Source organism: Gymnodraco acuticeps, unplaced genomic scaffold (assembly GCF_902827175.1).
Source record: "Gymnodraco acuticeps unplaced genomic scaffold, fGymAcu1.1, whole genome shotgun sequence".
Classification (NCBI taxonomy): Eukaryota; Metazoa; Chordata; class Actinopteri; order Perciformes; family Bathydraconidae; genus Gymnodraco; species Gymnodraco acuticeps.
The window spans coordinates 3803355-3815906 of record NW_022990981.1 but is presented as its reverse complement, the minus strand read 5'-3'; the positions used below and the strand labels follow the sequence as shown (position 1 = coordinate 3815906).

Sequence of the window (12552 nt, the reverse complement as noted above, 5' to 3'; positions counted from 1 at the left end):
TCTGTTGCTGTGATGGGAACCACTCTAGAGGTAACTAACAAAATCATATCCATGGATTCAAAATATTTCTTCACTGCAAAGGTCAACAATATGAGAATAACAAACAGAGTGGAAAGGGCAGAACACGGTCAGCATTCTTTTGTTTCAAAAGAACTGTGATCACTTACATTCTCTACTGGCAAATACATCTTACCAATGTTGCATTTTCTCAACCACATTGGGAGTGCAACCATGTTTGATGTGACTTTGCTGCTTTTTAAATTCATCTGTGAATAACTCAACATCTAGAAACAATCAGGAAGACATATTTTACAAGAGTAAACATATATTTTAAATAAGATGTCTACAACATTTTAAAATGTCTTTTCCATCCAAAACAAATGCATTGATCAAATATTGATTGTACAGTTCCTCACATCAGCCTTATTAGATAGTTCCTAGCATCTGCTGAAGTGGGAACAGAGAGTGTGAGACTGAACACCACGACACCTCCAGCACAGACACAGCCAACGGGAAGCAAAACCAGCCATGCAGACCCTGTCTATCATAAACCTGATAACAGCTCAAACACACACACACCCAGCGCAGCAGCAAGAGGGGACATGCACAACCACACCCTCACTTCTCAGGAGGGGAGAAAACAAAGAGGCACGGATGAAATGCTGACAGTAATGGCAGAGTAGAAGAGAGAGTAACGACTTCCTGGGAGGCTGGATTGCAGGGTGAGGAGGACGTTAGAGGGATGTTTGTGTGACTGAAGAGCATGAGAAGAGAGGCTAAATAATATACCTAGGCATGTCCGAATCAAGAAACTGTCTGCAAAAGCAAAAAAACAACAACATTCCGTTAGTGGACTGGAGGGGAAAAAATGTTAGCATCCATTTACACCTTGATGTTAGTCTCTGCAACCCAAAAACTCACACAAATACTTTACAGTTTCCATAATTCGAACACCAGATAATGTTATAAGTTTTGCAGAAGGATATTAAAAGAGAATCTAGACTGTTTTTCTTTACATATAATACGCTGTAAATACACTGTGAGCACACAGAGTTATTGTGCCATAAAACAGTGGTTATGTTATGGTAGGATTTGGATGTTCAAAGACAAACCAGAACAGAGTTGATTATGTGTTCATGCCACTAATGTCTGTCATTCTAAAACCCAAGGTCTTATTATTGTGACTGTAGTCTTAACATACATCTACTGCCATCTACTGGTGAGCCTGATAGGGACATTTTGGGCATTGTCATTGTTAAAGCATCTTGGCTGTGTTAATACATATGAGAGAAATGTTGATCTCAGATATGTGACATTTTGGAATTAAACCAAAAGGGCAATGAATATTTGGTAGATATGATCAGGAGTAGAGTTGTTCAACAGATTTTACGTCGTTCAAAGTGGAAAATAATATATTATATATATATTTGTTTCTGACAGACATGTTTAACCCTCTAAGGACATCAGAGTAACTTCAAAAAGTGACCAGGCCCATGTTCACTGTGGAAACTCCAGCATACTCTCCAACAACATGTCACAGTCACAAAGCGTTCATGTTAGTAAAACTTTCTTCATTTCACTTTGGTATTAGCAATGACATTGGTCTGTCGGGTTGTTTACCTTCTCCCTGCTATTCTACACACCAGACTGCAATCACACAACACCGCCAGATTGATTCACATTTCTGCATTGTCATATCCAGTTTGGTAATGTTAAATATCAGGAGTTTATCAAGGGATTCAAGAAAGTGATGAAGACATATTGTTTCTCTTGAGTTCAAATACAGAGAGTTTAGTGTTTTACACACAGATCCATGCTGGAGTGCAATTTGAATTTCGTTTTGTGTGATGAGGGTTCTTGGTAAAAAACGAGTGGCTCTTAAAGTCTATAAGAAGGTGAGTTGGTAAATGTAATCTGTGTTGAGAAGTGACACGAGTTAGAGGTGATAAACAAGGTCATACAGTATGCAACATGGAGGTACAATGATCAAACAAACGAAAAGCACAGATCAACAACAAGGAGGGTCGCACAGCCAGCATGGACAAGGGAATTCAACTGCTGATGAGGCGGAAAATAAATAACTCTTTGATTCACTTTGCTCACGCTCACTCTAGATATGTTATGTGTGGCCTCCTGCATTTAGAGAGAGGAAGCTATACTCATGCAGGTCATGATGATAAAGTTAACTAAATATCTAGTCTGATCTAACATTCAAGCTGTGTCTCTTGCCATGCTTTGTCTCCACAAGTGCACAGCTGGTTGCCTATGCCATGCGTTAGCCTGTGTGCTGTGTTTCAGTGCAGCTGACACAACAGTGAGATCCTGAGAGGCAAGAGAGAAAAACTATTCTGGTAATCAATTTTTTTAGTCTTCTCTAAACTGTTATCACATCTTTCACAGAAACACATCTTTCCAAATGATTTTTAAAAACATCTGTGAAACATATTTGCTATTTATAAAAACAGCTGAAGAGAAAACGTTTTTGCAGATGTCAATGTTGTCTTGTACTCCCTTTGGGCAGGAGAGCCTGTGTATCAATACCCCATGAATTTAATATTACTCAAAACATAGATTTTCCTTCATATTGAGTCACCACTTTTTTTTCTCTCACCTGCCTCTCAAGGCTTTCTGTAGATAATGTTGTTGTTGAAATGTAAATCAGAACAATATAATGGTTTCCAAATTCAGCAATGCTGCCATAAACAAACATATATATATGTCCACAAATATACAAATGACTACCAACCACATCATCTGAAAATCTGATAAAATGTACAGAAGATGGGCTGGCCCTGGCTTATTCTCTATTTACAAAGATCTGACTGTTCACAGAAAGTGTAAAGCAGTACGTACCGGTCATCTCGCATGGGCCTGACATAGCCAGCAGACAGGATGTTGAGGGACAGGATGTTGGGGTCGATGATGGTCTCATCAGCTTCAGGCATGTTGCGGAGACGACCTAGGACGGCAGTCATGCCTCAGTTAGAACAGCTCGTAGACATACAGAGGCAATATGACTGATGATGCGATGGACCTTAACTTACCCACAACAAGCTCACGGATGTCTTTCCATTCCAATTCACCTCCTGACTCGTGTACAATAGTAACAGTGATTCTCCTCTGGAGGCCCTGTTTGTCAACAAATGATCAGTTGTCATGATAGGTTCATCTAAAAAACACTAAATGTTGTATTTGTTCAGTGTGATTGGCATACCTGATGCAGTAGGTATGTGCCATGGCAAGGCATTCCTCCTCTGTGGTCCACCACAGCAGGGATGTACCTGGGAAGACACAGATGAAAGACAGCTTCACGGATGTGGTCATGTGACGTTGTGACAGTGTGGAGACATTTGTTTCAAAGTGTGTCAGGATCATTATAACTATTCTATGGGACACTTTAGAGGTAAGTGATACAAAAATCAGTTTTGTGATCATCTATGTCTGATACTAATTGTTCCATCAATTGAACTGAGAACAATTATCATAAAAACAGGAGAGAAACAGTTTGGATCAGACTTTGAAAATAGATCACCAGAATTGATTTTCTTTACTTTTTCAAAGAATACAAAACTGGATGTTTGTGATGCAGGATACTCACTCTCCAGTGGCCTCCAGCTCGCAGATCTCAAAGAACACCATGAGATCATATTTGCAGTGACAGGGTCCGGCCTGAGGGCGGGTCATGGCTGTCAGCTTGGTCGCCGGTACTGTGATGAAGAAGGAGATAAGAGTGTAAGAGAGGTTGAGGGTAGACAGGGAGCAGACTAGTGGTAACAGCAAGGAGCTGCTCTAAACCTACAAGGAGCGTGAAAGGGAAGAAGAATGGAAATCAGTGATGCAGGGAAAGAGAGGAACCATTAGTCATGTAGAAGGAGCTCCTTTCTTCATTTACATTCTTTTTTGTTATAAAACTTAACTCTGGTTTTGTGGGTTCTCACTTTGCAACACAGCCCCTTGTAATAACACATACTGTACATCCTGTGCATAAGGAAAAGCATATGCACAGACTTCTCCAACTCTACTTAATCAGATTTGATTGTGTTGATTGTTATTGATTAACTGATTCAATCTAGCCTCGAGTTAAACGCAGTCCTTATACTCAAAGTAGTTCCCCAAAAGGAATTAAGAGAGGTTGAATTTGAAATCAGTTACATGCAGTTTAGCTCAAGCTCAATTCAGTATTTTGTACGGTATATTTAACATTCCCGACTAAGAGAGTATTTTTCATGACTGACTACTGAAGCAGAAAGGCGCCATGGTCCGGTTCAAAGAGGAGACTCCACCACACACACAGAACATCAGAGAGCCGATCCAACTGAATCCTGACACAATGAAACCCACTTTTATATCAAGTCGTTTTTGTTTTGATGTAATACAGCTTCTAATAGTCATGACAGTAGTAACCTCAGGTGTGGAATTTAAATGAAGAGCTCTGGTTCCCACCATCCCTCCTACAAACTGTATGAGAACTCACACTGATTGGTTGTTAAGCTTATTATTGTTGTTGTTGTTTGTGTCTTTGAAGTCTCTTTGTAGTAAATGTGTGTATCCTTGTAGGCATTTTGTATTCCTTTGTGGTTTTTAAGAATGTCTTTGAATTGACTTTGTATATCTTTGTTGTCATTTTGTATTTTGTTTTTGTCATTTTGAGTTTCTTTGTAGTTACTTTTTGTGTCCTTGCAGTCATGCTGTGTCTTTTTATGGTTGTTTATGTTTATGTACATGTTGTTGTGAATCTCAGTGTTTATTTACAGCTTTTTTTGCATCTCTTTGTGGTTGTTTTGGTGACTTTATAGTCTTTTACGTTTCTTTCTAGCTGAGTGTTTAATGTTCTTAGGTAGGTAAAGGACATAGATAGTTTGGGCCCTAGGCCTGTCCCCGGTTGCCCACTCAGTAATCCTCCATCAGTAGATGTAATAAAAACATGCTCTTTTTTGTGAAACTCGCTTTTGCTTGTTGTCACGGTAGCTTGAGTTTTTAAACAAAGTGCTGCTCATTAAATTGCAGTCAATAAGTTCATTGTAATGTGAAATGGCAAAATGTACTTGGCTTTGTAGCATTTTTTCAAGTCACTTGAAGAAAAACACTTAATTTAAATAGGCTTTCAGTGACAGGATTCTCTTGGATCTGACATCATAACCAACCCGGATTCTGAGCTTTAATAACTGAACAGATAGAGGTGGGCGGGGCTGTCAGCTGAGCCTGCTCGTTTGCTTCCAGTAAGAAGGAAGCAGCCAGGCCAGCGGCAGACAGAGCGTGGCCTGACAACGAGTCCACCAGCGCCCCATTGAACACATCTGGGACCAGGTATCGGATCAGGTCCAGCGACTTCTCCCTCTCCGGCGAAGTGTCATCATCAACTGCTTATACCCAACAACATGGAGCTAAGATCACATGACTTCCAGAGAGACTAGTAATAATAGACAATACAACATACAATAATGGTAAAATAAGGTCGCTCTGGGAGGAGTGTGTTTACCTGGTTTGGACAGAGGCATCACTCTTGGAAACTGTCTTCTGCAGGGACGTAGTGGACTGGTAGTGGAAATAACATGTGTCATTATATGAAAACACAATCATATACATTGCATCTTTGTCTGTACGGTAAATCACTTCTTCCAGGTACCTGATGACGTCTTTACAGAGGGGGAGAAAAGGCTGTTTCTGGTAGTGTCCAAATACTTCAAACACAATGGGCTGAGTCTTGATGTAGTCCACAAAGGATTTAGTCACTTCAACAGCAATCTATAAAAGAACACAGCATTGTTCAAACATGTCACCTATCAAAACAACTCATCTCTTTATTAAAGAGGATCTGAGTGATACTTCTTACATTCTGCACATGGTAGAAGCCAAGAGGGGGGCCGCAGCCTGTGTTCTTTAAGGGTTCAGTGGAGAAGGCCTCATCATGACGGTGGATGAAACTGAAATCAATGCAAGTCACATTGTTGAATTTGAAACATTAACAAAAGTTACATAATGAATACTGACGATCATAGGGCAACAAATGTACAATGTAAACATGTTTGATGAAGTGCTTACTTGAACTGGCAGAAGATGTCAGCATATTCTGCAGAGATGCTGGAGGCTTGCAGAACCGTCACCCTGAAGGTGAAGACATTACCAATCCTCAGGTGCTCCAGGGCTGTGTCCAGTGGCCCATCCAGACTCTTTACTGGATTCTCGGGCTCATCTGCACCAGCTTTCGGGCCAACAAAAAAAATCAGACACAGATGAAAGCTGGTATTCCAGGTAGTCAAGTGGATTTTTGGAGCAATCACGGGAAATTCCCAAAGAATGGATTCCAGCAGCTGATAAAACCAGGACTTGCCCTGTCCCGAGGTCTGACTCACAAGATATTGAGCACAAACACCATTATAGACTTATGTAGCCGAGTGCAATTTGCCCTTCTTTTGTGCAGGGAGAGGGAAGAATTGATTTTATCCAATGATGCTTAGCTTTATTCATTCTATTTAGAAGACCCATCTGTCATTGCATCATGTCACTGTAAGGCAAGGCAAGGCACCTTTCAGTACGCGACAATTCAAAGTGCTTTACAAAATAAAAGACATTTAAGAATAAATACAGTAAAAACACATTATATAATGGCCTTTTATAACAGGCATTAAAAGGCAAAGATAATAAGATGAACATAACAGTTATACAATACATGAATAAAAAGCAAACTGCAGTGCGAATATGAGCAGTTCAATTCAAAGCAGTTCAATTCAAAGCAGCGGCAAAAATATATGGTTTCAGTCTGGATTTGAAAATAGTAAGAGTTTCTGCGGACGAGCACGATTCGGCAGTTTGTTCCAGATTGTCGGGGCATAATAGCTAAACGCCTCTTCTCCATGTTTTGTTCTTACTCTCGGAACCGAGAGCAGACCCGTTCCAGAAGACCTGAGACACCTTGATGGTTCATAAGTATGCAGGAGATTGTTGATATACTTTGGTCCTAAACCATGTAATGATTTAAAAACTAGCAATAGAACTTTCAAATCAATTATTTGGCCGACTGATGCCAGTGTAATGATCTCAGAACCGGGCTGATGTGATCCACTCTTTTAGTGTTAGTGAGGACTCGAGCAGCAGCGTTCTGAATCAGCTGCAGCTTTCTAATATATATTTTAGTGAGACCTGCGAATACACCATTGCAGTGGTCGAGTCTACTGAAGATAAAAGCATGGACAAGCTTTTCAAAGTCATTAGTTTTTGAATCCTTGATATGTTCTTCAGGTGGTAGTATGCAGACCTAACGACTGTTGTAATGTGGCTGTTAAAATGCAGGTCTGAGTCCATCACTACACCCAGATTTCTAGCTTTATTAGTTACTTTGTAGTCTGCCGACTGAAGCTCTGGGATTACTTTTAATCGGTCCTTCTTTTCTCCAAAAAGAATGATCTCAGTTTTTTGTTTGTTCAATTGGAGAAAGTTCCGAGTCATCCAGTCAGTGATGTGCTCAATGCACTTGTCACTGTACCATGACAACTCTGTGTGACATCTCTTATTGGGATAAATAATGATAAATTCTACTGTAACTGCGTGTGGCTGTCAGCACTGATCTCTGTGAATTAGACTGTTTTTGCCATAAGGCTCATTTGTATAGGAAGAAGGCATATCTTTTCTCAAATGCATGTATGTTGTTAACTCATTGAAAGTTGTGCAAATAGCACAAGAGCATAGAGACGCTATTTGTTTACCAGCAGTTAGAAATGCATCTCGTCCTTAGTGGGTGCTTGGGAAATGACACATTTTTGTTTTGTCCTATTTGTGCAGGTTTATCGACCGCAACAAGGTGCAAGTCACTGATCAATTTGCCTCTCAGGTGTTTGTTGCATGAAGAATTATGAATGCATGATCTGTGTTTATGATTTGAAGGCAATGATTTGATTCGGGCACGGAATCATCCTGCCTATTCTGACCACACTGTAACTGTCGTTCCGCCTTCACATTTGTTTGCAGAAAGCATCAGTCTGGAGTGCCAGATTTAGGCCCCTGTTGGCCCAAGTAGGAATATAGACAAAAACACACACTCCCAAACACAATGATACACTCACTCATTAAATACAATTACCCGCACATGTGTTATTGTTGACCTCATCGGCTGAGGGTCCCAGCTCTGCGATCTGCCCCTCCCCCTCCACAATACGGAGCTCCTCCTGTGAAACCCCTGTGTGGGACAGTCCCACAGAGCAGGACTCGGACTGGAACTGCAAAAGCAGGTTGATGAGCAGCCTGGTTAGCAGGTGAGCATATCACAGTTCATTCTGTATGTTCTAAGTATGGTGTTTTTTCTCTACCTTTTCATATTGCTTATCCTCAAAGGAGATTTTGGCAGTGCCTGACTGCCTCACTCCTGAGCCGTAGTCTGGAGCTTCCTCGTCAGCTGGAGGAAAACACAGAGCACCTTCACTTCACTCCCTCAAGAAGTCACACACAACCTGTCCTTATGGTAGCCTCATGCCCCTACTAATCAAAAGCAGTGGGGCTAGGGATCCTAGCCTTACCTGATATAGCCTGCACCGCCACTCGCAGGAAGCCCTTCACCTCGCCCTTCTCACTCACGATGGCCACCCGGTGGACCAGAGGAACTGGATACAGCAGGTTGCTCAGATAAACAAAAGCCCTGGATAGGAAGCAGAAAGAAATAGCAAGAGAGATGATACAATCTTAAAAACAAGTATTACACTTTTATAAAACATTACTGAACAGGACAACAGAACATAGAGCTGCAAAGCAACCAAACAGAAGCTGGGACTGCTCTTGCGACGGCCATGGCTGCCCTTTACTATCGCTGTGTGGGGGCTTCTCCTCACCACCTATAGATAAGGACATTAACAAGACAAGTATGGGTCTCATGCAGTATTGCTTAACTTGTACTGATGACATTTTGGTGAGGCTAAGGAGCATGTGTGTAAGGGTCAACTTTACATTCTTTAAATGAGTGCAAAATATGGCAAACCAGCTCACTAAGCTGGACAGCATTGCTTATCTACTTAAAAGCAATCAAATCCATCCCTGAAATCATGTTTTTTCATTGTTTAATGATTATTAGCTACGGCACAAAGATTTGCATTGTGCTTCAATTTGAAAATATTACACTAAATCAAGTGTATCATAAAGACTAACTAATATAAATGTGTGATTACTCAAAATGCTACTATTTCCTGTTTTTTCGATATACTTGATCTTGCAGTCAAGGTGTGCATTTTCTCATGGGGGGTAGACATGTGGTGACAAGTGTAAAAAGGGAGAGGCTTAAGACAAGATTGGTGAGGTGCAAAGAAGGCATGCTCAGGACAAAAAAAAAGCAGAACAAAAATGCGTTCAACTTCTTGACTTAAAATGAATCAAAAGCAATGGAACAGAAATCATCATAGTAACATAGCTCAGCCCGAGTCAAAAACTGCCAACAGTTTGAATATAGTGAATGCTACAGCAAAAAACAAAACACGAATAACATCAGAAAAAAAAAAGTGCACCCCGGGCGGAAAGGGCTAATTTGTGCAGAGGGGCACTAGTTCCTCTTCAGATGAATTCAAGTAAAAAATTGACAAAAAAGGTCAAAATGAAAAGACTTGTGCTCTGGCATGCCTAAAAGAGACAGCTGCAGTAGAAACCAGCTCTTTCATCTTGAGATTTTGAGTCTTCTTGAACACCATTTTGCTATTTCATGAGTCACTCATACTCATTCAGGTTTCACAGCAGGGAGAGAAGATTTCGCTGTTGGTCCCTGTGTTATGCAAATCAACTGAATATTACTCCATGAGACATGTCAGTGCTTTGTGAGTGAATGGTCTTCTGTAAAAGCCACAAGATTGCTTTTAGCCACAGATAAGTGAGACATACACTTCAAGCAGCGGTTGAGCATCAACTTTGCTTGAATTTCCATGGAAACAAGTGAACTGACCCCACCCTGGGCTGACATAAACAACTTGTTCTGAATTGTAATATGCAGAAAAAAGCATTTAACCTGTTTAGTGTGAAAAACACAACAGTTAGCAACCAAAGAAAACCAGAAAGACAAGCAACGTTCACATTTTTTATGAGATACAAATGTAAAACAAAGGATAAACCTCAAAAGCCCAGAATGTCTACTCCAGTGTCTCCGAACGCAGAATCATGTCCATGAAAAAATATGTGTATTTGGTGTGGAATTTGAGAACAATTGTGTCTTAAACATGAGCAAAATGACAGTGACAACTGAGACGGAGAATAGAAACTAAAGTGGTGAACTTGACTTGCGGGAAGTGTTTAAAGGGTCAGTTCAGCTCATGGATCCAAAATACCTATTCTCCCCTCTTAACTGTAGTGCTATTTATCAATGAATATTGGTTGTTGGTGTGAGTTGCTAAATGTTGAAGACATGAGCTGTAGAGATGACTGCTTTCTCTCCACTGCCACTCGATTGCTAGTTTGAAAAAGTGCCAACAAAATATATTTGGAAAAAACTTAATAGGAATTTCTCTTCCAGAAATCCTAACAAGGTAACTCAAGAACCATCCTCAGACCTTGTGAGTAGTTTCATGCAGACTTTCTTTCTTTACCCACAAACAGTATCTGCTTGGTGACAGTGAGCAGATGGAACATTAGCTAGCTCTGAGAGCCTTTGTCCATAAGTAAATGGACGCGTCAATCGCGCTGTGAGAAGGTTGTCGGGTGTAGCTCAGTAGAAAGAATATGGATCCTACATAAAACTGCTCACAACAACAACGGTTTATTGATAGCATAAAGTAACCTACAGCTTAAGAAAATAAACATTGCTGCTGCTAGTCCAATGTCTTTTTGCTGCCTCGAGCACCGAGGCCACTGGAGAGAGGGCAAACATATCTAAGAAGACCCATATCTCCTGGCAACAAACACCAAACTATTTATACTGATAAGCAAGAGGGAAAACATGTATTTCGATTTTGGGGTGAACTGTCCCTTTAAGAATGTTTTTCAAATCTACACTAGAGTTAGCCAACTTAAATGTCTCCATGTTGATATTACAACTATAGCTTCCTTAGTAGAGTGAAAAAGGGTCTTGTAAAAACCCTCTGACATCTGAATCTGTGTCATGCTCTTTGTTTTCAAAAATGTGGTTTCCTCTGTGCTGATGTCTACTGCAGGACACAGACCCCGTGTCTCAGCGTGAAAGAGCTAGTTTCCTCCACCAGCATGCTCCTGAAACCTCACCAACCTTCCCACTACACTGAATAATGGTGAGCGGTCGTAAAAGGGATCCTGGCCTTCGCCGGAGCCACGGCAGAGCTCTCTCTCATCATCATATCCATCATCATCATCATCATCATCCTCTCCCCCGAGCTCCGAGCACGGGTCGTCCAAAAAGATATCGTCCAGGTCCTCCAACTCTTCCAACTCCTCCTTCTCCCCTCGACCCTCCCTCTGCGGCTCAGCCAGCTCGGTAATTTCAGAGTTGGAGAGGGTCGGGGATGGAGTAGGGTCACTCATGCGCTCGCTCATGCATGTGTTGAAAATGGGGTTTCTGGTGCAGCCAGAGACATGGGAACTAGGTTAGAACAGTTAGAGAAAGTACACACTTCAAACAAGAGGGGGCTTTCACGGTCTGTTTCAGTGTGTACAGTGGAGACATAGAGGAGTACGACGGTGCAATAGGGCCATTGTAGGAAGGAAAAAGATGTACATAAATAACAAAGCCAGGGGGAAGTAATATTACGAGAAGAAGTCGTTCATTTCATAGAATTGCCTCAAATATTGTCTGAGGATATTGAGTCATTCATTTAGTCTTGTCAAGAATCCACCTTCACAGATGCTGCATGTAAAAAGAGAAGCCCCCCTCACAGGTTGGTGAGGGGGAGCAGCAGCATGGAACTGTTGTGTTGCAGTTCCTGGTGCACAGAGGCTCATCAAAATCACCATGTGGTTTTCTTATGAATAGGTCAATTACGGCAGTGTCTTTTCAAAGTGTGTATATTTATGATAATATGGTATTTCTGGTCTAAAATCATTTGTTTTTCCAAAAAGCTTTAACCTGTTCAGCTCATCCACTGCAGGCACAGTAATCTGTGGTGTGATGAGGTTGACCCAAACTATTTACAAGTGATAAACGTGGTTTCAACACACAGAGGTTGTTGTTTTTTTTTTAAATAAGACTATCATTCTAGGGAATGGTCAGGTTTTTTGTACATTTCGGATTTTTTAAATAGTAAACAGTACCACTTGAATCTCAGACATTATGAGTATTCTCTCTGAATATTACCCCCCTCCACTTTTCTAACCTACAAAGGCCCCAGTGTGCTGTTGTAGAGAACAGATGGGGCAGGACGAGCTTGCCAGGAAGAAGATGATGATTGACAGCCTGTAGAACAAAGATAAGCTTCCACAGAAGCAAAGGTTGGGTGATCTTATTTGTGTTTATACAAAAGCCTTTATAAATGTGACAAATCATTTACCTTAAGTTATTCATAACTGCTGTTGTAAAATACTACATGAACATGAGAATCATTTGAATACCAACATGGTCTATGAATAACTGTGATTGCTCTCTCATCAAGTTTACTGAGGAGCTTTGCTACTTAACTACTG

The 12552-nt window shown here is 40.9% G+C and overlaps 1 protein-coding gene across 14 annotated transcripts in view; it reads right to left on the bottom strand.

The window, feature by feature from the left end:
* The window catches only part of kif1aa (kinesin family member 1Aa), a 45080-nt gene that overhangs the window by 9975 nt on the left and 22553 nt on the right, over positions 1-12552 (bottom strand). For 5 of the 14 annotated variants that reach the window (XM_034235745.1, XM_034235747.1, XM_034235749.1 and 2 more), the window contains 13 exons: positions 11186-11491; positions 8511-8629; positions 8304-8389; positions 8084-8213; positions 6043-6202; positions 5834-5924; positions 5627-5745; positions 5480-5535; positions 3599-3707; positions 3215-3281; positions 3045-3129; positions 2854-2959; positions 790-816 (listed from right to left, as the gene is read on the bottom strand). In XM_034235745.1, the coding sequence (XP_034091636.1) occupies positions 790-816; positions 2854-2959; positions 3045-3129; positions 3215-3281; positions 3599-3707; positions 5480-5535; positions 5627-5745; positions 5834-5924; positions 6043-6202; positions 8084-8213; positions 8304-8389; positions 8511-8629; positions 11186-11491 (1461 nt within the window). The remainder of the gene's footprint in view (positions 1-789; positions 817-2853; positions 2960-3044; positions 3130-3214; positions 3282-3598; positions 3708-5479; positions 5536-5626; positions 5746-5833; positions 5925-6042; positions 6203-8083; positions 8214-8303; positions 8390-8510; positions 8630-11185; positions 11492-12552) is intronic. The other 9 variants (XM_034235748.1, XM_034235750.1, XM_034235755.1 and 6 more) reach the window with 3 other exon arrangements.